The sequence below is a fragment of the Siphateles boraxobius genome, unplaced genomic scaffold, assembly GCF_051911475.1.
Source record: "Siphateles boraxobius isolate OS27281-9 unplaced genomic scaffold, OSU_SipBor_1 72, whole genome shotgun sequence".
NCBI lineage: Eukaryota > Metazoa > Chordata > Actinopteri > Cypriniformes > Leuciscidae > Siphateles > Siphateles boraxobius.
This window is the reverse complement of record NW_027509200.1, coordinates 2,780,001-2,807,500: the sequence shown is the minus strand read 5'-3', so window position 1 is coordinate 2,807,500 and position 27,500 is coordinate 2,780,001. Positions and strand designations below refer to the sequence as shown.

At 42.8% G+C, this 27,500-nt stretch overlaps 1 protein-coding gene across 2 annotated transcripts in view; it reads right to left on the bottom strand.

The window, feature by feature from the left end:
• Positions 1–27,500, bottom strand: part of crhr2 (corticotropin releasing hormone receptor 2) — a 101,215-nt gene that overhangs the window by 603 nt on the left and 73,112 nt on the right. For both annotated transcript variants that reach the window (XM_077217333.1, XM_077217335.1), the window contains one exon: positions 7,985–8,026. In XM_077217333.1, the coding sequence (XP_077073448.1) occupies positions 7,985–8,026 (42 nt within the window). The remainder of the gene's footprint in view (positions 1–7,984; positions 8,027–27,500) is intronic.

Sequence of the window (27,500 nt, the reverse complement as noted above, 5' to 3'; positions counted from 1 at the left end):
ACAAGACATACTGGAGAAAGCCACTCTTGTCTACAACAATACTGAGGCATGTCTCAGGTTTGCCCAAAATCACCTGGGTGAGATACAAGTTGAACTTTTTGGCAAAAATGGGCATTGCACACTAAAAAACATCTTCCCATCATTGAAGCATGGTGGAAGGAGCATCATGGTTTAGTGCTGCTTCGCTGCCTGAGGGCCTGAACACTGTACAAGCATTGAAAAAACAATATATTCAAAAAATGTATTAAGAGATGTTACAGGAGAACAGTACATGACTTCAAACTGATGCAACTGACAATGATCCAAAGGACACAAATAAATCCACTAAATGTTAAAAAAAAGAAAAAAAGAATAAGGTACTTGTTTTTCTGAGTCCTGACCTTCATCGAATTCAGATGCTGTGGCATAACCTGAAGTTGGCTGAGCTATCAAGACAACCTAGAAATATTGATAGACTGAAAAAGATTTGTGGGTGAGATGTTTAAAAAAAAAACTTTTGTGGAGGTTTGCTGCTAAAATAATATGAGTTACTAAATTCAAAGGTTCAATGACTTTGAATGAATTCAACAAAACATGTTAAAGGTAGAACCGTTTGTGTCTTATTAGTTTTGATAGATTGTGTTTGTCTATTATTGTGGGTTTAACTTTTCAAAGGGTTCACAAAATTATTCTTGCCACCATTTTTGCCAATTTATATAAACGTGTGTATAAGATTCTATACAGGACTAGCCCTAACTCAAGATTGACCTAATTTAGCATCAGAACTAATCTTAGATGTACAGTGTCACTGTGTAATTGAAACAGTCTCATTCTGTTCTGGAGCCGTTTTCATTCTGCACCGTTACGGTTTTCCTGAGTTCTGTTTGCTAGTTAGTTTCCCTAGTTACTCATTAGTTCCATACCTGTTTCTAGTTCTGGTGATTACCATTCCCTGTGCATAGTTCTGTCAGTTACTTGTTTGGTGTTATATATGTATTTGTGTTGCGTGGTTGTGATGTGTATTACACTGTGTGATCTTCTCTGTGGATTAACCTCCCTTTTGGATTTATTAAAGATTGTTTTTGTTATATTCTCCTGTGTCGTTTGATTATTGCTGTTGCCACCTGTGACAGAACATCGAACCACAAATACGGATTTAAAAGAAAAGATGGACATTCCTGTAGTCTGCCTTCTCCTCATGGAACAGGAGGAGTGTTCCCTCGTGGACCACACGAGGGATTTCATTGATCTGGCATGTCTCAATCACTACCCTCACTACCCACACAAGCGGTCCAAGGGATGCATGCCCATGTCAGGTCCTCGAGGGAGCTTTGCAGAATACTTTGAGTGGGTGCTGGTGAAATGTGAATCCCCAAAGTCACCGCCAGCCCCACATTGGTCCCAGAGCCCAGCCTATCATCAGCCACGCCCATCACTGACAAAGAGCCTGAGCCCACCGAGCCCGCATTGAAACCAGAGGCTGAGTCAACGCACACGCCCAACTGTGAGTCTGACCAGGTGTGAGAGCTGACAACAACATCCGTCAAGGAGGGCATCCTTATGGACTATGACGGCATGGAATGGAGCCCTGCCCATACTCCTGCTGCTGTGGGTGAGCTGTGCCAAGTCCCAATGCCATGGTTTGAGGAAGAAGTTCTTCCCCTAAGTCTCCTGTCACTGCTGGTCCCACCCAGCTCCAAGTCTCCTGAGTCTCCGCTAGCTCCATTCAGTTCCTTGGCTCCTCCTCTGTTTACTCCACTCTGCTGTGCGGATCTTTCGGTCTCCAGCTCCGCCTTTGAAAATGGATCCCCTGGCTCCACATCAGGTCGCCGAGCCCGTCACTCAACATCGGCCCATTGACTAGTCGACTCCACCCGGGATCGTCGTCCTTGTTGACCGGAGGAGCCAGTGGCATACATTTAGTCAGTTGTTTTCTTGTTTTGATGGCCACAATTAGGGGTGTTTCAGTTTGAAATTGAAATGGATAGAGCCAAATGGACTTAATTTTTTAGCTATCAAAAAGACATGCATGTAATGGTTATAAAAATAAAAAAATACTTAGAAAAAGAACAATAAAAAGAGCTGGATGATTGCTAGGGGCTTTTCATTATAAATGTATTCATTTAGTCGGTCAGTCATGAGAGAGAACGTTGTTGCCTTCATCTAAAAACATTATAATATGTATGGGCAAACACAGAACGACATAGCTGAGTCACAGATGGCACTGATATGATTTGGTTTGATGTTGACGGTCTAGATGACAGATCATTTTGAGTGTAAGCATATTCTACATCTTGCCTGGGGTCATAACAGAAATCCAAATTAGTAACCCACATAGCAAATCAGATATAAAGAAAGACCAATAGACTGTAAAATAACATTCTGAAGAAAAAAGTGTGTTTAGTTAATTAGTTCTGAAGATTTTTATTTAAACATGTCAATAAGTTATATCAATAACGATGATGATAATAATAAAGTAAACACTAAGAATATTCTGAAATCATGCTGAATAATGTGGTTTTGCACAGACTTGTGTTCATGGCTGTTCAGTTCTGCTGTCATCAAAGCAGACAGGGACTATAGAAAAGAAGGCATAACAGAAACTAGTGGTCTATTGTTGAAACAAGTAGTCTCAGATTTGAGTGACCCTCGCGGTATTTATTAATGGATGGCCATTATTTATTGTGATTTTATATAATTGTTTTCTGTTAAGTGACATGAAACTGGCACAGTTATGTAAGAACAAACAGGAATGTTTCTAGGCATAGCCGGGGGCAATGTAATGACACAGTTTAAGAAAGAATTTGAATTCGAGGTCGACAGCTAAGGCTTCTCAACCTCAGTCTTCCAAGGGTCATTTCTGATTTTATGGTCCTGAAAGGGAGGTCAGGTTCCCAGAGTGTTGTTTCGAACTGCTGAAATGTATTCACCTTTCTCCTGACGGTTCTCCTGAGTCTGTTTGGTCTGTTCCGACACTGTAATCTTGAACAAAGACAGAATGAATTTTTGGAGAACAAGTATCATGCCTTATATTGTGTGCTTATGACTCACAGCATCCGGTGCCCCCATAAGAGAGGTTGCTCTCTCTAAGTTGGACCAGATTGTTCATTGTTTTTTTTCCCTGCCATTCAGTTGTTTCAGGGCTCTGTTCAGGAAGGCACAAAACAATTATTTACCCCTCATATCTCACGCCACCAAAGACACAGCAGGTTTTCTTTAGTCTGTGCACTCTCAGGTGGCTGCTACAACCTTGCATAGGTCTAGATGTTTGCTTTGTTTTGACCGACCATGGCCTTCCTTTCTTTATGCAACCTCTGAGATAACCGAGACATCTTAAATTCTAGGGCTCCGTCTAAAAGGTGTTTTTATGCCTTAAATTGGGGCTACTTTTTGCATTGTGGTACAGAGTTTGAGGGTTAGAAACCAGTTCACCTCCCTGTTGGATCAGTGCTGGATTTCTTCAAGAGTGTTTCTATTCGGGTGCAGCACCAGCGACATTTAAGATATATGTGACTGTAACCGTTTCCCAAAGCCAAGGGTTAATAACCACACTCCGGAGGAGCCGACACCAAGGCACCAATCAGGCAAGACAGCAAGCAATGTAAAAAAACTCTTCTTTTTATTTATTAATTAATTAATAACACTTAAAACAGCAACGGAATGACGTTGGGTTCCTTTTCTTCACTCCCGGATGTCCCAGTTCGTAGAATAGCTGCAGATCGAGCGCAACAGTCAGCAGCTTCTCCTTCAGAAGGATGATTCGCAGGATCTCTCCGTTCACAGAACGACAGCAGATTGAACACAGCAGTCAGCAGACTCACTTCGGAAGGATGATTCACAGTATCTCTCAGTTCACAGAACGACAGCAGATTGAACACAACAGATCGAACACAGCAGTCAGCAGATTCACTTCAGAAGGATGATTCACAGGATCTCTCCGTTCACAGAACGACAGCAGATAGAACACGGCAGTCAGCAGACTCACTTCGGAAGGATGATTCACAGGATCTCTCCGTTCTCAGAATGACAGCAGATTGAACACAGTAGTCAGCAGACTCACCTCAGAATGATGATTTACAGTATCTCTCAGTTCACAGAACGACAGCAGATTGAACACAGCAGTCAGCAGATTCACTTCAGAAGGATGATTCACAGGATCTCTCCGTTCACAGAACGACAGCAGATAGAACACGGCAGTCAGCAGACTCACTTCAGAAGGATGATTCACGGGATCTCTCAGTTCACAGAACGCCAACAGATGGAACACAGTAGTCAGCAGACTCACTTCAGAAGGATGATTCGCAGGATCTCTCCATTCACAGAACGACAGCAGGTTGAACACAGCAGCCAGCAGACTCACTTCGGAAGGATGACTCACAGGATCTCTCCGTTCACAGAATGACAGCAGATTGAACACAGTAGTCGCCAGACTCACCTCAGAATGATGATTCACAGGATCTCTCCGTTCAAAGAACGACAGCAGGTTGAACACAGCAGTCAGCAGACTCACTTCGGAAGGATGATTCACAGGATCTCTCCGTTCACAGAATGACAGCAGATTGAACACAGTAGTCGGCAGACTCACTTCGGAAGGATGATTCACAGGATCTCTCCGTTCACAGAATGACAGCAGATTGAACACAGTAGTCGGCAGACTCACTTCAGAATGATGATTCCCGGAACCTGGACACAACTTCACAATCGACAGATCAGGTTTAACTCTTGATGTCCCACTGGTTAGGCTTCCCCGAACAAAGATGATAGAGTGAGGGTAATGATTTGGTCTCCCACACTCGTGCATGCATCAATACTATAACTCTTTACACGTGCTCACTTCACACTTTCAGACACTGCAATGCCACATCACCTCTCGTGAACAACAGGCCTTCACTCCATCTTTGCAGGGTCAGACACTCCACAGATGGCTTTTCGCATGGGGGTATCAGGTTTCAAGAAAGATCCTATAAAGCCCAGTTCTTCTTTGGATCTCTGAGACTCACAATGAGAGAAACACCACACACTGCCAGCGCAAGTCAGTATTCAAAAATGTTCTTGGTAGGTATTCATAACATCACCCTTTCGTACGTTGATGAAAAGTGCACTTAACTTCTCTCCTTGATAACAGCATAGATCCTCAGTGCGGCCCTTAATCACTCTGTCCTCTCAGTCCCATGTATCAATCACTCACCCGTCTTCAATGCAAAAACATCCCCACAATTTATATTCGCTGCGGTTGCTGCTGTCTGTTGTCTACTGACAAGAACGCCAAGGGGAACCCAACGTGAAAACTAAGCACCAAGAACCACACCCCAGGTCTTCAAACTTCTCCTTATATATCCCTCTTCCCGCATGTGCTCACTGATAACGGCCTGATTGGTGTCCGCAGCTGGCGCTCGTCAATGCCGGCGGCCATGACATGTCACCGGAACCGGCCTGGTGTTACACCGGAAGTCGCTCCCCCATGCAACAAATCCCGGTTCTAAAGTTCCTATTTCTCACCCGGTGACATGACTACAGTTGCTGCTGAGAATGTGCTTTCAATGTTGTTACTCGAGACAGCTGAGGTCTTTTAGCTCTGGACGTGTCATTTCAGGGGCTTTATCTCTATTTTTTGGAACGTTTAACAGATTCTCAGCTTTACAGGCTGATAAACTAGCAGTAACCTCATACTATCCCATTTTGAAATACTGTTTGCAGAACCAGGGATTAAGGCGCGAGAGTAAGACAGACAAGGTACTGTAGGAGAAAGGAGATGTAAGGATGAGGACAGAGGCAAGAGATAGGAGAGAGGAAAAAAAGGAAAAAATATTATTGGTCTGGTTCCACGAACACACTGCCGCTTGGTCTTCAACCAACTGAGAAGTCCTCACTTGCAGTGCTATGTGATGGTACTAGATGCCTCTTGGTGGACAGCCTCCGACTCCTCCGACCACTGGTGGACGGCGACGGCTCCTCTGGCTTCCGGCAGCGACTCCCCCATTCCCTCATTTAGCCTGCTCCTCCCCATTATAGTGGACAGCAGCAGGCCCTGCCCTCCATCTAACAGGGGCAAGACCTCTGTCCGCCGCCCCTCCAGGAGTCAGACAAACCATGCACACCTTCGTCCGCACTGCACAACCTCCTCAGTACCACGACCCTCCTCGGCAGCGAGGGCTCTCCAGCAGTGTGCACCTTCTTCCTCCCGGGTTTCGGTAACAATAGTCATGTTTCCACTGTCAGGCCAAGAGCAAGCGTGCTAGAATGTGCCAAGGCGAGTCACGTTTTCACTGTTACTTCCCTGGCTTGATAGGGCCTCGTCTGGGCTTCATCGTGCCCAATGGCCAGGGTTTTTTTGGCCCATCGAATACCTTGGTCCAAAGCGGGCCAACAGGGGCTTGAGGAGTGGTTACGAACAGAGGCGGAGTTTGAGAGTGAACACCGCTTCTCATTTGCCATGTTTTCATATCAGGCTTACAGCTAACCTCAACATTAAAGACAATTTCTTAGCTCAAAACTCACTTTCAGACACCAGCGAGTGTCTGAAATAACTTCTGATTGCGATCCGATGGAGATTCTGATCAGGGTATGAAGCAAAAAAATATCTATATGCAATGCTAAATGCTAACCATTTTATTTAAATACAGATATAATTATCGGACATACCTGACACTAAGAATTTAGGATTACAATTGTGTATTTATTTGGTTACATGTTCCATCTGTCTCTTCCCCGTGCCTTTGTTGCTTCTGCATCCGTGTACGTCATAAATTACTCATAATAACTCAAAAAACTCCCTCTGTGGCTCTATCTGAAAAGATAACAGTATAGTGAGACAGAAAGATCGCTAAAACCTCCTCAGATCGCATAATTTCATGGAAAATTATTAGTCTTTCTAAAAAAAATGTACATATTATATAGTATTTTTTCTAAATATGTATGCCTTTGGACTTTATAGAGTTGTTTTGATCATTGCTGTGATCAAGCACTCGCGATTGAATAAGTATGTGTGTTCTCTTTTTATGTGAAATAATTATACAGTTTGATTCATCATGTTTGATGTGCACTCCTGATCTAGTTCAGTCTGCTTGCTTCCCCGTGCTGGTGAAACGGCGAGGTGATGTCGTTCTATGGAGGCGTGTTAATGGCATGTTGTAGGTAAGCACTGCAGTGCTACTGGCCCGACAGTGAAAACGCAACTTGATTTTGGGCTCGAGGTCCGAGGCTACTGGCCACGCCTGGCACGCTGTTAGCCCTGGCTTGCACTGGCCCGACTGTGGAAAAGCAGCTTTTTAGCAAAGTTCAAGTTCAGGGAAGGAAGGAGGCAGGAACGGGCAAATTACACAAATATACAAACAACAAAATGAAAGTAAGCAGCAGGAACTTCAAGGCCGACTACCACACAAAAAACCTAATAAAACAGCAATGTAAATGTCCCAGGCCTGGTCCTCTCTCCCCTTCACTGTCGTCACTCCTCCTTATATCCTTCTGTAGCTCCTCCGTGGGACTCGAGACTGGTGTGCCGTGCAGGGGTCTCTCATTAGAGAGACATTAGTCTGGCTAATGTGATAATGCTATCAGCTACCAACAAGTGAAAAATTCTAATGAAAGTAGTAAAATATATTTAAACTCTACAGATTTTCTTCCACAATGCAGAAAAAAGGGCACACATTCTATGTAGGCCAGCTTATATCTACACACACACACAAATAATATTAGTTATTCCGTTTGGACATTGAAGAGGGAAATAACTAGAGAGAAAAAAACAGACGTGTCAAGTGATACTGAAGAGGAATCCTATAGGTAATTAACATGGCCCCATTAAATGAGAGCAATTTGCAGGGTGCTGATAAATTGCTCTGTTTGTCTTGGTGTTTGTGTGTAAGGGAATAGCCTCCCACATAATAATAGACTTGGTGTCAGAGAACAGATTGGGTGACGGGGTGATATGGCTGTGGAAAGGGCCTATATATTTATAGTCATCTTTCATTTTTGTCCATCCATGAAATTACACTCATCATTGACTCACCTCCCCATTAAGAAAGCAGTAAAATACCGACACAAAGAATCCCTGTTAGAGAAAAACAAAACATAAACAACATCAGTTAAACTGTCACTTCAATTAACTTTGTTAAATGCAAACAATAAAATTAAAAATGCATTAAAAATGTGAAAACTAAAATTAAACATGATGGACACTCTGTCAGGTCTGTTGCTCATCAAAATGTAATATGTTTGGCCTTGTTCAGTATGTAAAGTGCCAGATTATGGTGGTTTGACAGCGGGTCTTGTACCACAGCTTGTTCTCGCAGTAAAAATAAAAATCTCAGGAACAAAGCTCCATTCAAAAATAATTGGCACATTGTTGTTGCTCAGGTGTCAGTTCCACTTCTGAGGACTGACTGCCTCAAAGGTTGCTGAGGAATAATATTCTCAGGGGAAACAAAACTATTTTTCACACTGACGCACAGTTTCATGAGAGCAGAAGACGAAATAGACTCCAGACCACTTCAAACAGAAAGAGATCAGGAGATTCCACTTAAAAGGTGACATAAGACCAATAATAGTCCCCAATTCTCTTACACAACACCTTTTCGCAATATTGACATCTATACAGTGCTTACCATCTCAAAACGTTTTATGTATTCTTACTCATATTGGTCAAAACCTGTGGGATTTCTGGTTTATTCTTGTGTCTGTCATGTACACCTGAAAGAACTGTATTTCTTTCAGGTGTACATGACAGACACAAGAATAAATACAACTGCTATTACATTACCAAGCACCCTAGGGATTTTATATTCATTGCACAAAAGCAATGGCTCAAGAAGCATCCCATGCAAGACTCAAACCAGACATCCCTCAGGTTTTGACCAATATGAGTAAGAATACATAAAACGTTTTGAGATGGTAAGCACTGTACTTCAAATGTCTCTAGGTATCTACACTGAGAAGAAACAGGAATTAAGGCTATATTATTCAAAAGTTATTAACATAATTTAAACTGACATTAAACATAACATAAACTTAACTGGAACTAAAACTGAACTGCAAAAATTTGTAGTAGACAATTTGGCTTGGCGGTATGGTTCCGTTCTGGGCAAGAACTCCCTGCATATCCATGCAGCCTAGCATAGATAATAGCAGGAGAGCAGCAATAACCCACCTTAGGGTAAACAGAACAGAACCAACATGAATGTATTGCAGATATCATTCATTCAAGATTTTAAAGTACAACATAATTCGAGAATTTATTCTGATTCAAGTTGAATCAGAATACCAAATCCTGACTGGACGAGAGGAGGAGCTGGGCAGGGAGAAGGGTTATTAGCTCCTGAGAAACACGATAGCTGCTGATAATACTGAAGGAGCTTATATATGTATACAGTGATAGGCTTCGTATTCCTATTGGTAGACGTGGATCAGCTGAGAGTCACTGATGCGAGCTTGACTAACGTGACCTGCCAGAACTGACGCTACGCTTGATTTTATTTAGTTTTTGTCACCTCAGGATACGTTGCTAATGATGTTTGATGTTAAAAAGTTTTTATGTGTGCCATTGTCATTGTTGACATGTTGATTGATTACATTGAAAAGTGTTTTTTTTACACATTATTTTCAGTTTGGTCTATCTAGAGATCCTCTAGAGCTAGCTTTGTTAAAACTCAAAATGGTAAACAAATAATATAGCTAATTATGTTTCATTGCACTTGACCAAGTGGATATGGATATGTAGTGAACAGCATATTCAGTTTTATTGTGGAGCCCATCTCTGAATGCCACAGTGGAGAAAGGTTTGCTACATTTCAATTGGATCTTAGCGGATTAACACAAATAAATGCCCAGCACTATCAGATAGTGCTGATACTGTAGGACACCTCTTAGAGGGCAAGCAGAAGACCCCAGCACCAGGCCAGGAAAAGATATGGAAAGGATTGAATATAGGAAAGTTTCATTAAAACAAATCAACATTTTAAACAAAAAGCAGAGAAAATCTTTTTTGTCAAAAGCCCTATTTGGACGGTAATTTTTTCTCATGGGGTCGTGAGGTATTTTTAACATTTACATGGGTTAGTCGGTGATTTAATTGCCGTCTGAATCCACATCTCTGAGTTTACAAGAAGAGATCACTTCAAAATTCACTGTTTAAACCTTTTTGATCACTGCCGAGCACCATACGTATGATAACTGTTGCGCTTCACTGTAATTTGCATGCATTTTAAAGATGTACACTTTTATTACTGAAATGCTGGAAAGTATTTACAATAACAATATTTCATCACCACTAAACCTCAGCAGTTAAAAAGGAGAAAGAGAAAAAAACATTTATTATTGTGGCAGCAGCAATGTATGCAATACAATTTTAAAATATGTAGGCTATTATGCACAACATTAAAAATACAAACCAAGCAGCTTTATTTGTACCTCATGCAAATAAGAGGTTGCATTTAAATTGTTTCCACTAATTTCCATATTTTTAAAATTACATCCTTTTGAGATAAAGTGCAAGACAGAAAACCATTTCAAATATAGCGTACGCATGTCTAGCTTCCTATTTTTAAAATTAGATTTAAATAATTAATAAAATAGAACATTATCAGTTTATTCGTATTATTCCAAGCAAATAACATTTTATTTACAGCAGAAAATCATGCGACTGACCACATGAGCAGTTCATTCACAAGTTCATAAGATCACAAAGCTTGCTCTTCCACCGTCAATAAATCACCATCCGATGCATGAGTTTATCACTGAGGTGCCATGCAAATTCCTTTTTACAGATGTCCACAGACCAATCTACTTCGAGAGAAGCTAAACGAGCCAATGCACATTGGCATGCGATAATTTCACCAGCTGCCTCTATCACGCAGCGCGGGAATATAATGAGCAGCAGGTGCAACACATCTTTGCATTTCGCTTCGGAGCCGAGCTGATTCATGTTCTGTTCCAGCAGTCTTACTTCTAAAGAAGAGACAACTTTGAGTGTTCTTTATGGAAGAAGCCCTCTTCTTCGTGTGGGTGTCAGGGCGTGCTGCAGCAGGCTCACCTCAGAAAAAAACACCAGCTGTTTTCACAGCTCTGAGCGTGGCAGTTCTGTTGAGTGCCTCAGTGGATTGCACTATTTCCTGCTGTGGGCTGCGGACATACCCCTGTGCGTTTCAGCACTAGAGAGAGCTGATTTTCTTCAAAGAGCTTACACGAGTGTGACATTCCATTCGTGTGTTTCTGGATGCGCTCGTTCCCTGTCCTCATGTGACAGCCACGATCACTGTCTCACATGCCTGGCCTTAAGCATGCTGAAACTGTGTTCTTGGGTGGTTCATGTTCTCTCAGGAGAACATGCCTTTATTGAACAAGAGGTTCAATAAAGAGCAGTTTCTCTTGGTGCCACGAGGGTGGGGACGACAGCGTGCGACACTATGCCTCGTAGCTCTCGTTCCCCTCTTCGCAAGAAGGCGAGGTCGACAGTGTGCGCAGTTACGAAACCTTGCCACTCTCATCCCCTTCAGCAATCGCCAGCGGACAGCAGCATGCGAATCGAGAATGCAGTCAAGCCTTCGCACGCATCCTCTGCCCACCCGTGGAGCCAGGTGAGTGTTGCACAGCACACCCAGACCCCACTCCGAGCCGCCCCAGTGCCTATCAGGTCAGGTCCCTGACCTCCACCTTGCTGCTCCTCCGCAGGTACATCTGTGGTTCCGTTGGTCCCACTGGTACGCTCCCAAGACCGCCCCGCTGGCTAATCCGCACCATCAGACTAAGTTATGCGATTCAGTTCGCCTGGCGCCCTCCCAAGTTCAAGGGCATCCATTCTACAGCCCCTACTTCATTGTACCTAAGGAAGGCGGTGGGTTACGGCTAATCTTGGATCTGCGAGTTTTGAATCGGGCCCTGCACAAGTTCCCATTCAAAATGTGGAATGCAGCTTTGGGTCTGTGGACAGGTCCTCAGCTGCATTGGCATATAAATTGCCTCGAGTTGCTAGCAATGTGTCTTGCTCTCAGCCGCTTCAAGACAAGCATGTACTGGTCCGTACGGACAGAACTGTGACCGTTGCGTACATATACTGACAAGGTGGTCTGCGCTCTTGTCGCATGTGGCAACACGCCCGCCATCTACTCTTATGGAGTCAGAAGCATCTGAAGTCACTTCGTGCCATTCACATCCCTGGCGAGCTTAATCGTGCAAGCAACGAGCTCTCACGACAGCTTACGCTTCCGGGAGAGTGGCGACTCTATCCCCTCTACGAGACGCCTCTATGCATTGAAGTGGAACCTATTCGTTGAATGGTGTTCCTCCCGCCGGGAAGCCCCCGAAGATGCCCGATCAGAGTTGTGCTTTCCTTCCTGTAGGATGGGTTGGAGCGAAGACTGTCTCCCTCCACCCTCAAAGTGTATGTCGCCGCTATTGCCTTGCATCACAATGCAGTTGAAGGTAAGTCATTGGGAAAGCATGAACTGATAGTCAGGTTCCTGAGGGAGGCAAGGAGACTAAATCCGCCTCTTTACCCTCTTGGGACCTGTCTCTGGTGCTCAGCACACTGCAAAGACCTCCCTTTGAACTGCTGCAGTCAGCAGAGCTAAAGATCCTGTCACTTATAATGTGCTCCTGGCAGTGCTGGCTTCTATCAAGAGGGCAGGGGACCTGCAAGCATTTCCGGTCGACAAATCGTGTCTAGATTTCAGACCGGCTGACTCTCATGGTGTCCTGAGCCCCCAGGACCGGATATGTGCCCAAGGTTCCTACCACACCCTTTAGAGACCAGGTAGGTAACCTGCAAACGCTGCCCTTCAGAGGAGGCAGACCCAGCCTTGGCTTTTCTCTGTCCCGTCCGCTTGTTGCTGTTATACGTGGATAGAACGCAAAGCTTTGGGACCTCAGACCCGCTCTTTGTCTGTTACGGAGGCCAAGCAAAGGTTAGCCCACTGGCTAGTGGATGCTATTGCCTTGGTGTATCAATCCCAAGACGTGCCTTGTCCGTTCTGGTTGTGAGCAGACTCAACTAGAAGTGTTGCTTCCTCCTGGGCATTGGCTCAAGGCACCTCGCTGACAGATATATGTAGAGCTGCAGGCTTGGCGACACCCAACACGTTCGCTGGATTCTATAGCCTTTGCGTAGAGCTGGTATCCTCCCATATACTTACTTCAAGTGGCCAGTAGCACGGGGAACCCGGTCAAGTGTCGGCTTGCTATGCCATTCTCGCCTGGTCGGCCAGATACATGCATCTAATTGCTCCAGTGTGTTCCCTGCAGACGGCTAACCCTGTTGAGTTCCTCCATCGTCCCTATGGCAGTCAGACGTCTGACGCTAGGCCTAACACTCGTATGCATTGAGGAACCTGTGATAGGCTCGGCGTCCATATGTAGCGGTCCCTGCGGCGACCCCATATGTGTATTTTCCACGGTACGGCTACCCTGTCAGCTAGCCAGTGTCTTTCCCTTGGCAGAGCCTGCCCTGCTGTCTCTGCCGGTGCGCTCCCCCCCTAGAATTAGGCTGGAACCTTCCCAGAGCTTTTATATGTTGTACTACCCTCATTGGCTAGTCCATATGTGTTTTCTCCAAAGGTTACCTCCCCCCGGGCAGGTCGTGGCTTCCGCAGGGTTCTCCTTCCCATGGGAAGGGCACGCTTTCCCAATGTAATCCAATGTTCTCACTGAGTGAGGCTTGCGGAACATCAGTGGCCAGGACTCCCCGCATAAGCAGTGAGGCTTAAGGCGAGACACGGCAGGCAAAAACATAGTTTTTTTTTCACTGGTCAATTTTGAGATTTTGGACTATTTGTCTTCAATAACATGTCTTCTTTCAGACTTGTGCTGAAAAAAAGTCCAAAATACACATTTAGGTCTTTATTTTACTACACTTTGTCTGTTTGCGTGTGTAGATTTCGCATGAATGCATCAAAAGGTAAAAAAATAAAAATAAAAAAAATTCATCCCTCTGCTCCGCGATCGCTGTCTGCACCCTGTCATCACACACACCGTTAGAAAGCTCTCTCTCTCCTTTGCAACGCTATCTGGTCCAAATATGGTCATTTCCTGTTTATCAGCAACCAATCTTGAAAGTAAAACCGGCGATTTAACTCGAAATGCGCATCTCATTGGCTGATGCCAATTTCTGACAACGTGATTCGTTCAGAATCATCACGTGACGCGCTCTGACATTATATACATGCATCACATAATACTATACTTTACACGCTATATATATACAAAACAATTACATTACACAACACATTTCAGTTTTTGTATAATATAATTACTATATAATACTAAACAAATCTGTAATTGTGGGATCCTCAAGTGGTTGTGAGTTCCTCAGGCAGATTCATATTCACATGTGTGATGGACTGTTGATATGTGGTTTTGATGTGTTGAAGTTTTGTTTTGGATGTTATGATCAGTGATGGATGAAGCAATGATGAGTTTTGGATGTTAAACAGTGTGATACATTGATTTTACTTGGACCTAAAGCATATTGTGTCTGTAATTCATGGCTTTCAATAAAAATTAGTGGAATTTTGCCATACAAATCTTTAAAGGCCGTTTTCTCAAAATGAGTTTTTTCTCACACTCCTAGTGACGATTTTCCACTTCAGTAGCACCTACATACACCAAACTTTACAGTCCTATTCCTAACTATATTGTGAAGGTTTCTTCAGAGGGATTTGTTGATATATCATTTTTGGCCTGATTTATATGACATTTTATGCCTAAAAATAGGGTGGAAATCAATTTTTGAAGACTATTGGCAGTATTTTCTGATTTACAGGGTAACAAAAGGAGATATTCATAATACCCTCTGAAAATGTCTTTTTATTGAATATATCAACAAAATGCAACAATAATTTTGAACCTTGTTTTTTTCATCTTCAAAAAACGTCACTTCAAAATATAGGCAAATTAATGCATATTTAATTAGATATAGCCTGATTAGCATATTTAAACAAAAAATTACAAAAAAACTTGCAATACATTTTTTTCTCCTATTCATTTGAGTAATCAAGTGGTAAAGTTTCATGGTGGTATCTGTAAGTTAAAATGTTTACCCAATTCACCTGTAGTGTCTCGCCTTAAAGGGAAGGTCTCGGTTATGTATGGTAACCCACGTTCCCTGAAAGAGGGAACGGAGACGTTCGTCCCGTCGCCATGTTGGTGTACCATCGCTGCAGATGGCCCGGTCCCTAGCTCGGCTCCTTATTGAAAACCAAAGATGCATTGCACCTTCTGCTCATTATATACCCGCGCAGCGTGATAGAAGCAGCTGGCGCAATTATCCCATGTCAATGTGCATTGGCTCGTTTAGTTTCTCTCGAAGTAGATTGATCTCTCTGTGAAAATCCCATTCAAGTTGGATCCCTCCGACCAATGTCTCCGTTCCCTCTTTCAGGAAACGTGGGTTACCATACGTAACATAGACGTTCCGCCACCTACTGGCAGTTTTTGTTTCATTTTTAAAAGTATCATATTTCTATATTCAAAATGTTATCTTTAAAACGTTAATCTCAACCATATTTATGGAGTTGCAATTGTTCCAAATCAGATTCAGATGCAGAGAATTCTCACATCATTTTGTGGTTAGTGATTTCATTTTAATGCTAACAGGTCTATATAGTGTCTTATTATTCCAATTGTATTTATTGGTTAAATACAAGTCACTTTTCAGGCAGTAAATATGGATCTTTCAGATGAATTTGAGAAGTGCTGGTCTTGTTTTGGTCTCAACACACTCTGGTCTTGGTTCTCGGTTTCAGGGGCGTCATGCAAGCCAAAATTCTGGGGGGGCACAATCTGAGACGTTGCAATTGTTTTCTGACGGGTGATATGGATCATGTTAGGAGGGGTCAGGGGGTTTCTCCCCCTGAAATTTTTTTTAATTATGGCTGCTACACATACCATTTCAATGCAGTTTGGGAGGGACAGAAATACCTTAACGGAGCTCGCAGCAACCCTCTATCTGAGGACTAAGTTAAAGTATCTATTTTGTAAGTTTATGTAAAAGACAGGTTGATGAAAGAACTGTAAGCTCAAATTCAAAAGCCTTTGAAGTATACTTCATTAAACCATGTTTACACACACACTTACTGTACACTTAGGCCTACTACACATGATTTTAAAAACAGTACCATTGCAGTTTTTATGTTATGATTTTAAATTGGTATGTGACCTAAGAACGATCTTACATTAAAGGTACATAAAGGTGCTGAGGTCTGACTTTGTGGTGCTCTAAAATTAAGTTATTTTAATATTAATATGTGATGAAGGACTTTGAAAGAAGTTTGACAGATTTCAGTGCTGAATAAGGTTAACACTACCCCGTTTATTTGAAAATGGTTTTAATATTTGACAGAAATGTAAAAAAGTAATCAAATCAAATGTAATATGTAACATTACTTTAGTAAAATCATTGATATACTGTAGTTACACTACTTATTATTATATTTTAAATAAGGAACTTGTAAAGAGTAATTTATGAGCTAACAGAAAAGCCAGTAACTTATAACTTGTACATTTAACCTACTATGGCTTATTGGCTTTGTATGGCAGGCAGTAACGTTAGCCAACTAGTTTACGGTTAGACTAGGCTAGCTATCGATAACGTTACACTGACACAACTTGAGTTAATGCTCTGAATTCGCAGCTAATATCAAATCCATAACTTTTTGATCAAGTTAAAATTTCCAGGTTAACCACAAAATACACACTACCTTTTAATATCATCCGATAACTAATTCAATGCCGATTTGTTGCTTTGCCCACTTACCACTTCAAGACCATCTGTAAAACATTGCCAGCTCAATGTGCAAAGCGAGTGAGTTGCTTGAACATACACAGCAAAGATTCTAGAGCGATACTCGCATAGCGCTCTAGATTTGATATACACAGACACCATATTAGGAAAAAGGGGCGGGCTGATGCTGACCGATTTATTACACATCCAGAAGAATACATTTGAGTCGTTATAGGCTCTGGTAATTATGGAGCATAATAGGAATAAAGTTGTGACAAAAAAAATCTGAGGGGGCACGTGCCCTTCACTTTGAATGGGCATGACGCCACTGCTCGGTTTAGGTTATCTTATCCCACTTTGCATTATTTGTCTTTATTTGAACTACATGTATTTGTTGAAACAACAAAAGCAACAATAAAAAAATAAACTTGGTATCGTTTTGTTGTGCTGCAACACGGGGGAGATTTAATTGCTTGTTTGGTGCACTTCCTCACAACCAGTGTTGTGTGACACTTTACATTTGATGTGATTTCATTTAAATAATTATCTTTCTTCTCATGTTTGTTTTCAGTTATATATGTTAGGGTTTTATATGTTGCATCTCATATTGTTTGAATATTAATGTTTACTCCATTATTTTATTGCCATGTGTGTTTCCTGATAGAGTTTTGAATTTGTGTGTATGACACTGTGCACCATATATATTTGCCTCAACATGTGGACTGTCATATTTTTATACATATTTCCTTCTTTAACTGTCTATTTTTAAATAAATAATAGAGACTTGCTGCATCATTTTACCACACACAGTGCAGGAATTAAATAAATATGTCCTAACAAGGGCCTGGACTCCCACATAGCCATTAATCCAGCGAGGGGCAGCTGATGTTGAGATGCTCCATGTGCCTACACTCTTCCTGTATCTCCTGGATAATTCCCAGAGAGCAAACTCTCGCCCACTCTAACTGTTGACAGCAAACTGCAACATAGCAGAGAGTGCTCGCCACAATGACAAACATTACATAAATCTGTATGATATAATCTGCTTCAGAAATGTGGTTAATTAGTGACAGATTGTAAATCGGTGCTTTATAAAGAGCAGTTGCTGGCAGAGTTAGGACTCTAATTGAAAGCTGCTTTGTGATCTTGTCCCAAAGTCAATGGGTTTTTGGTGAAATGTCTGACATAAATTAAATTAGTAATACCCCCCTTTTTTAAAGCTTTTACTCATCTTGAAATAGGCGGGTGCTAACAATTGGCTAAACAGGATTACAGAGGCTGTCTGGGATATTAAACATCATCACACAAAGCGGAAGATTCAGCTACATTCACTATTCTGCTTTCACAGCCTTTTTGTGTTTATTTCCGACTCAAACTGTCAGGTAACATGTCTTTTAATTAGATTGTTGTGATATTCAAGCATATCACAATCTTTTGTTGGTCATGGAGCTTATTTTCTGCATTAATTCTAAAGCCAGTGGAAACATCCTATTGGGTTATTATCGAGGGAACCAGTGTGATGCTAACTTATAACCCATAAGTTAGCATAAAAAAAAAATAGGTCAGCCCTGCAGCGTTGTTTTGTACAGGGAAATTATTTTCTTCGACCAATACTGAAGTCTTATAGAGACACATTAATTTGCATACAATTGGTCAATGATGTTCTACTGTAGCTCACGGTATTCGACAGGATTACGTTACATGTTTAACACCCCATACCACTGCTTGAAGAGGTAAGAAAGTAAATGCTTAAAGTGGAAAGCATAATAGATACTCACAGTGGCACAGCCAGTGCATGAGGACTGTCAACATTAACCATTTGTTGATGCAAAATGTGTTGTTTAAACAATATTCTTTTTTTATTTTCATTTCCCCCACCCAATAAATGTTATCATTATGTAAAATAAAATAAATTATCATAATAGAACAAAAATTATAATAAATTATTATAATAAATTGTACATCCTTTACAAATGCTGAACGTATAGACAGTGAGGAAATAATCAGCACTATTGTTCACTCATTCTGTCTGATTGAAATTTCTTCCATTTCTTCCGATTCCACTAATATTTTTAGTTTGGGGAGGAGGTTGTGCACTTTTCAAAACAAAAAAAATAATTGGGTTCCTTACTGAATGAAAGTGTTCAGTGGATCCTGAATATTTAATTTACCCACATCGCTGATCCAGAGAGAGACTTGTGGTGGTTTGTTTGATTTCCAATCTAACAGCGTTCTTCTCCGGGCAAATGCCAACAGTGGTGTCTGCATACAGTTGTATTCCCTGTGTGTACTATTAGTGATCCGACTGACCGGAGAAATGTTTTCCGTGAGAATATTTCAGCAGTTATTATGTGTGTTCTGCACTTCTGTCGATCCAGCGATGCCAAACATTTGTGAATGAATCATTCTTTTGTGTCGTCTCTTTCTTTTCAGTTAATGGTTTGCAAAAGAGACTGAATTGATTCGCATTCGTTCGGACTGCTTTCTCCTTGAATCATCTGAAAAGTTTTCTCAGTCTTTAAAACAGATAGTATGGAGATACTTAAGAACAAACAGCGCCGAATGACGTAGATATTCACGTATTGAAATAAAAGTGTAAATAAAAGTTTGGTTTTTTTTGTCCATCCGCATTGTTTCTCGGTTGTTTCACGATGTGAACATGCACTAGTGACTAGATGAATGTTTGCTGCTTTTTACTGTTCTTGTGTACTTTTTTACTGCGTTTACATGGACTCTTATAATCGGATTGACGGCACAATCGGACTAAAAAACCTTCATGTAAACACCTTAATCGATCTGATTGAGCTCGATCCGATTGGAATTTTGATCGGATTGAAAGGAGTGGTTAATTCCTTTTGTAATCTGATCGAGAGAACATGTAAACACTTGATCGGATTGAAAACCGAAACTGAAAGGACTGCGCATGTGCAATGATGCTGAAATAGCGTAATGACGTATGATGCACAGAACGAGCTGTTCTTCCTGTTGAATAAAGTGTCATCTAAATGAGTGTCCCGTTATTATACAATTCTCCGTTCACTCAGCGTCTGTGAAGTGGAGCAGGACAACGGGCCACCAGTCCTTGTTTCAGACTCTCATACAGACGACTGGTTTTGGGCATGGGGTTTTCTTTTTTTTTAATAGTCAAACTAGGATAAAGATAGTCCTTAACCTCTTCCTTAAGCTTCCACACCAAAATCCTCTCCAAACACTTCATTACAATACAGGTTGAAGCAACTGGGCGATAGTCTTTATACTCTTCAGAGCTGCGTTTTTTAGAAACTGGTATGATAATGGACTCTAAATATCTGGGATAATATGTGAATCAATGGTCCTCTGGAAAATGTCCACCCATGCACGGGCTAATTCCTCTGCAAAGGTTTTCAGGGAAAAACCCTGCAACCCAGTTGCCTTTTTGATGTTGAGACCTTTGAAAAGCTTAACATTATCAGCCAGTCTCATGTGTGGCTCAAGAGCAGTCATAATAGTCCCAATAAATCACTACAGTCATAAGAGTTAACATCCAACCTACAGTAAAATACTTATATTTTGTTACTTATACAGTATGCATACTTATACAACTTAGTTGAATTATAACTCAAATCACTATCAATTATATTTCTATAATGCTTATGAGTTTAATCTTCTTTTGTGATTGAGCTTTTTCTGAGCCAGTTTTCTGAGTGCAGGGTCTTTTGGATTAAAAGCCAAGTGTTTCAGGTTTATACACTCTTTAACGTCCTTGGTGATATTAGGCTTGTTGTTTGGAAAACATTTAACCTGTTTAAATTGTATCACAGAATGCACAAAGAACTTGACATACTGTACAGACAGACCTGATTTCATTATGCTTGTCAATATTCGGATCATAAAGCGTCTCCCAGTCACTACAGAGAAAACAGCCTTTCAGTATCTCCACATTCTCTGGAGACCAAAGTCTCACCACCTGGTTTTCAGGCTTACTTGACTTCAGCGATGTGTAGTATAGGAATATGCTGCCCTGCATTATGGTCACAGAAGGCTAATAGTGGTATAACTTTCGCAGTTTATGCATTGGATACGTTCCCTTAGCACTTCTACAAAATATTATATGTTCCTTGTATTACATTTCACATACTGTTGAAACCCAGGAAGAAATCTTCAAAGATGACAGTGATTTATAAAACCTAAAACAAGCAGTGGAGCGTTTGGGGTGCGTTGCACACTCTCAGACACCTGTATCACAACTATTACTACGCTTCCATCCTGTGGCACATAGACAATACAGATGACAACATTGTCAAACTCAAGTGGCAAATAGAAGGGTTGCAAGCTAATGCACAGCAGTTCCACATCTCTGTCACATATAGTCTCCCTCACAGTAACACAACCACACCGTCGGTCGTAAACTTAAACACAGACCGCACCTCGGCAGGATTTTCCTGACCTGTCCAGGTTTCTGTCAGCATGCACCAATGTAAAGCCATCTGGCTCAACATTAACATCTGTCACAGCCATGATGCATGCGTCCCGGTATTCGTAACAGGCCGTTGAAATATTCCGTAATTTGACCATTTTATTCCGTAATGAATGGGCATTGAACAGGATAATTGAAGGCAATTACCTCCTCCTAAATCGCTGCCCATTTAGCTCTACGCTGAATTCTGCCAGTGTTTTGCTTCTAAACAAATATCCGCTGTTGCCCTTAGGAAAGTTTAGGAATAAGGAAGTTTAGCGGGATATTTCAACACAATGCCATAAGCTCCTACATGGTATAAGAGATGGAGTTCTGTTCAGGCACATGTGCAGGGCCTAAAATGAATACTTCGTATTAAATAAAAATCGGCGTTGGCGAGTGTCATGATTCTGCCATCATGTCCGTGATTCTCTTAGTATTGCGGCAGGATCATGACAGACCCATGTTCTGTGTGCAAGCACATGGCCTTGTGTTTTGGTCATGTGCTTGTGTTGTCTCGTCTCTTAAACCCGCCCCCTTGTTATCCTGATTCAGTCATTATTGCTTTACCCGTGTCACCTGTTATGTCTTGATTAGTCTCCTTATTTAATCCCCTTGTGTTTGCTGTCTTGTGTCGGTTCATTGCCAAATGTTACCTGTGAGTATTCTGTGGAAAGTCTTGTCATTGAAAGTCGTTGTTAGTAGTCATTGTTAGTATTATACAAAGTGTTGTTTGTTTCTTGTTCAGTCATTATCTAGTCTTGTCAGTTTTATATCCCTTGTTTCGTCTGTTTTGCCCCCTCGTGGGTTTTGTTTCCTGTTTTGTCCCAATAAACCCTGAGTTCATTGTACACTGTCTGCGTTTGGGTTCATCTCCGTGCACAGCCGTGACAGAATGAACCGACCCACATCGAACCCAGCGGACAGTATGTCCTCGCCCGTCAAGTGCCAGACGGACCATAAAGGTTGGTGGTACCAGGCCATCGCTGATGCTAAGAGAGGCAAACTCCCGATTCCCGCTCAGGGACAGCTATCGGTAAGGGAGTATGCCCGGGTCGCGAACGAGAGGAGGTTCTTCCTGCCGGAGATCCTCCTAAACCGCTACCTCGTCGCTGGTCTCAACTCCCCTCCACCCCTGGCCGAACGGGAGGAGTTGGTGACCCGTCCGTTCATGGAGATGGTGGATCGTTTATCTCGGAGAGAGTCACAGACACCCACAAGCTCACCATCCGCCCAGCTGCCCGTGATCTCGGAGGGTCGTGTTTTGGCTGTGGTCACCCTTGGGGACCAGGCCCATGCCGCTTCAGTCCCTGAGGCATCATCTCCGCCCACCAGTCTCTGCAGCAAACGGGGAAGACACACCTCGTGGGAGTCCGCTTCGGAGTCATCCGCTACAGAGGCAGCGCAGTCTGAGGCTGCCCTTCCTGGGCTAGTTGTGGTCCCTGTGGAGCTTCCCCAACCAGCCATGAGTCCAGCTATTGCGTCTGCTCCCCGACCGAAGAAGAAGAGGAGGAGGGGAGCCTCTGGTCTGTTTTCGTCCCCAGTGTCTGCAAGCGCTGTTCCAGAGCCCGCTACTGCAAGCGCTGTTCCAGAGCCCGCTACTGCAAGCGCTGTTCCAGAGCCCGCTACTGCAAGCGCTGTTCCAGAGCCCGCTACTGCAAGCGCTGTTCCAGAGCCCGCTACTGCAAGCGCTGTTCCAGAGCCCGCTACTGCAAGCGCTGTTCCAGAGCCCGCTACTGCAAGCGCTGTTCCAGAGCCCGCTACTGCAAGCGCTGTTCCAGAGCCCGCTACTGCAAGCGCTGTTCCAGAGCCCGCTACTGCAAGCGCCGTCCATGACCCCGCCTCAGCTAGCGCCGTCCTAGAGCCCGCTGAGAGAGTTGCGGCCGATCTAGCCGCTAAGGAGGTTCTGCGAGCAGTTTCGGCTCGTCAGGAGATGCCCATCTTCCTTGCTGCAAAGACCCTGTCAGAATACTTGTCATGTCTCATCAAGATCCTTGATGTCCCTGTCCGTCCTGTCTCGCCCTCAGTCCCAGTATCCGCCGCCGAGAGCGCGGCACCCGAACCCGCCGCCGAGAGCGCTGCACCCGAGCCTGTCGCCGAGAGCGCTGCACCCGAGCCTGTCGCCGAGAGCGCTGCACCCGAGCCTGTCGCCGAGAGCGCTGCACCCGAGCCTGTCGCCGAGAGCGCTGCACCCGAGCCTGTCGCCGAGAGCGCTGCACCCGAGCCTGTCGCCGAGAGCGCTGCACCCGAGCCTGTCGCCGAGAGCGCTGCACCCGAGCCTGTCGCCGAGAGCGCTGCACCCGAGCCTGTCGCCGAGAGCGCTGCACCCGAGCCTGTCGCCGAGAGCGCTGCACCCGAGCCTGTCGCCGAGAGCGCTGCACCCGAGCCTGTCGTCGAGAGCGCTACAGTCGACGCCTCTCCAGAGTCGGAGGTGATGAGTCTCACCTCTTCTTCGGGAAGCCTTGACTCTTCAAGTAATACTGTTCCCGTTCCTGCTTCCTCTTCCCCTGTCAGTTCCCGTGTCTCCGTTTCGTCTCCCGCTGCTGCTGTCTCCACTGCCCCCGGACTCCCGTTTGTTTCCCCCGTCATGGCTCAACCCAGGACCGTTTCTCCCTCTACCCACACCACTCCACCCAAGTCCGTTCGGACCCCCCGTCCTAAGCCCACACCCCGTAGTCCCAAGATCACTGTCCCGCCTACCCACCCTGGACCCTCGCTCAAAGACTTTGTTGTCCCTCCGCCTCCCCTTCCTTGTTTATTATTTTTGATGTTCCACCCCAATCCTGTCATTGTTTACTCTTGTATGCCCTTGTTATTATTTGTCATGTTTTGTTGGGTCGTGTCTATGTCTCAGTCAGTCTTGTCCCGTGTTTGATGTCTCCTTGGGGAGCGTCTGGAAGCCGCTCCTTAAGGAGGGGGTTCTGTCATGATTCTGCCATCATGTCCGTGATTCTCTTAGTATTGCGGCAGGATCATGACAGACCCATGTTCTGTGTGCAAGCACATGGCCTTGTGTTTTGGTCATGTGCTTGTGTTGTCTCGTCTCTTAAACCCGCCCCCTTGTTATCCTGATTCAGTCATTATTGCTTTACCCGTGTCACCTGTTATGTCTTGATTAGTCTCCTTATTTAATCCCCTTGTGTTTGCTGTCTTGTGTCGGTTCATTGCCAAATGTTACCTGTGAGTATTCTGTGGAAAGTCTTGTCATTGAAAGTCGTTGTTAGTAGTCATTGTTAGTATTATACAAAGTGTTGTTTGTTTCTTGTTCAGTCATTATCTAGTCTTGTCAGTTTTATATCCCTTGTTTCGTCTGTTTTGCCCCCTCGTGGGTTTTGTTTCCTGTTTTGTCCCAATAAACCCTGAGTTCATTGTACACTGTCTGCGTTTGGGTTCATCTCCGTGCACAGCCGTGACAGGCGAGTGTATGAAACGGTCAGTCGCCAGCTGGGTTAGTAGCAATTTTTTTAACTCTAACAATGCAATGTTGTGAGAACATGGACGTGAACAAAAGTGAACGACGCTCTGTACAGCTGACGGGTCAGTGCTTCATCATCACGAACGTTTCAGCCTTTCCAATGTAAATATTCAAGCGCATTCGATCTTAAAGTGACAGCATCCTAATAATCCTGCTATTGTCAGTGTTTTTAATGTTAATCAAACAACAACAGACAAAGAAAAAAAAACACTCACTGCTCTTGAACTTTAAAAAGGATAGGAAGACTGTGCAGTGTTATTTATTTGATTAGCCTACTTTATTACATTTCGGTACTTGAAAACTATTAGACCTGCCTGAAGAGCAGTGTTTATTTTATTTGTATGACTTGTATTTAATTGTATTTGTGCTTTTGCTTTTAATCTGATTGATTGTTTTTATTTTATTACTGACTGTTTACCTATCCTTTTTAAAGTTCAAGAGCAGTGAGTGATTTTTTTCTTTGTCCGTTGTTGTTTGATCATCATTAAAAACTGACAGTAGCAGGATTATTAGGATGCTGTCACTTTAAGATCGAATGTACGCATGGATCATGCGTTTTGTGTTCGTGTTTAGACATAACCGACTATGTTTACTAGGATACTAGACTATCTAATCTAAATTGTATAACCAACATTTTTAAACATGTAGGCTATACAATTTATTTTAGATAGTCTAGTAGTTTAAGCTGTGGTATCGAAATTGTAATAGAGGATTGTGCATTTTCACAAGTATCTAAAATTTTGGTGTCATTACGGCCTGTTTTTGTTTGAGTGGCTGGTAAAAAATATTTTTGGCCGGTAAATTCTGGTGTTACAGACCATTGGCAGGTGTGGCAAAAAGTTTGTTTTAGGCCCTGCCCGTGTGCCTCCAGAGTTGATTGGCTCATAACGAGGGAAAACAAAACGATTCCCACACAACACCGTAGTACTGTAGTATGATTTTGGTGGCTCAAGCCTGAGAAAGTAGGTCCAAATCTTGGATGACAAAAATGGAGCCAGTAACAGAAGACGGTGTAGTCTCCACTCTCCAGGCCTCAAACCTAGCTTTCAGATGTGAGATCAATGATCTGTTGCCCATCCTCATATAGCAACACTTAAGGTCTGGAAGAAAATGAGCCAATGCCTGAAACACATCTATCATCTCCAGGCAATTTATATGAGCCAGCTGAGATGATCACCTTGATAAACCGTGCCTCAACCTCAATCATTGAGGCATCTGTTGTGTTCATCTCTCAGTGACAGATTGCTTCTCGAGCTGAAGTCTTCAACCCTACTCCTGGGGACACACTTTCCTGCAGAGTTCAGCTCCGACACACCTGAACCAGCTGATCAAAAATCACAGGCAGGTGCGCTAAACCCGGGAGAAAGTGAACTTTGCAGGACAGTGGGTTTCCAGGAGCAGGGTTGAAGACCTCTGACCAAGACCCATAGTAACAAACTCTCAGCTAAACCCGGGAGAAAGTGAACTTTGCAGGACAGTGGGTTTCCAGGAGCAGGGTTGAAGACCTCGGACCAAGACCCATAGTAACAAACTCTCAGCGTAAGTATCCAAGTCTCTGAATTGTTAGTACAATACACAAAATCATGAAATGTCGCTACACATAATAAATGTTTTGTCTATATTATACATTTTTCATTCAAAGTAGAGGCCCTGATATAATTCAAGCGATATCGAAGAATGTAATTTTGAACAACATCAGGCCAAAATGAAGATTTTTTTTGTTCATTTCTGGACTTCAAAATAGCTTGGTAAAGCAACCCTTCCAGAAACGTTCACTCTGGCTGGTATACTCCCCAGAACCACCACTGGTCTGTTGTGATTATGTAATGGCACTGAGGCTCGTCTTTGAGGTGTAAATCTTCTCTGGTTAATTTCTTCTGTTCAGTCCGACAAGCTGAGACGTACACGAGTAACTGTAGAGCTGCTTTATAGTAGAAACTGAAGTTGTAATTTTAATTGAAAGAGACACTGACACTTTTTTCATGTTTAATACTGTATAGCTGCTTGCTTTTAAACAGTCTATTGTATAAAGTGGTATATAAATAAACGTGACGTGACTTTACTGCAGTGCTGAATTTCAGAGCTGGTGCAAACATCCACATCGCTGAGATCAATGCTTTCTGAAAAGCTGTTTTCTCACTGCTGTCATTGTGAGTTTGTTTTGTTATTGAGAGGAAAACGTGCAGCACATATTACCGATTCATATCAGCAGTGTGGGTTACTATCAAACTTTTAAGTTGCATCAGTTGTTTGCATGTGCAAAATGCTGAGTTGTTTCAACCCATGTTTTGGTCAAATATGGACAAACTTAATCAATGGGTTAAGAATTTAATTTAAAAATGTAATCCAATGTCCATATTAGTCCAAACATAAGTTGAAACACCCCTGCATTTTTTTTAGAGTGATCTTTTTTCATTCCATTTAATACTTGTCATTTCATCAAACTGATCTTAATGCTTAATCAATACATTTTTGGTAAATATACAGATTTTCAACTAGTCTGATTTACTATTGTGTGTTAGTAAGGTATAAAACAGAGTAATCGTTGGAAGTGCTTTCAATCGTAAAATACCAATTATAAACAATCTCCTGTCACTTGGTGAAAATAGATACTGTGTGTGAGATTGTGCAAGGATAGACTTCACGAGAGAGGAAACAAACAAAGGGATCAGAAAGGTAGACATGAACCGTGATAAAGAGAGGGATGTGTGCTTTCACAAAGAGGTGTTCAGCAGAGGAATGAAGGCAGAAGGCATCGGACTGTCATTTCAAATTAACGTCAGGCCATCATCATTGGCCATGTGGTTAACAGAGGCTTACCATGGCAGAGGCTGTCAGATTAGTTCAACCTAACATACAACGGTCAAGCTCCATTATCAGAACATTTCATTAAGAAAGTCTGCTAC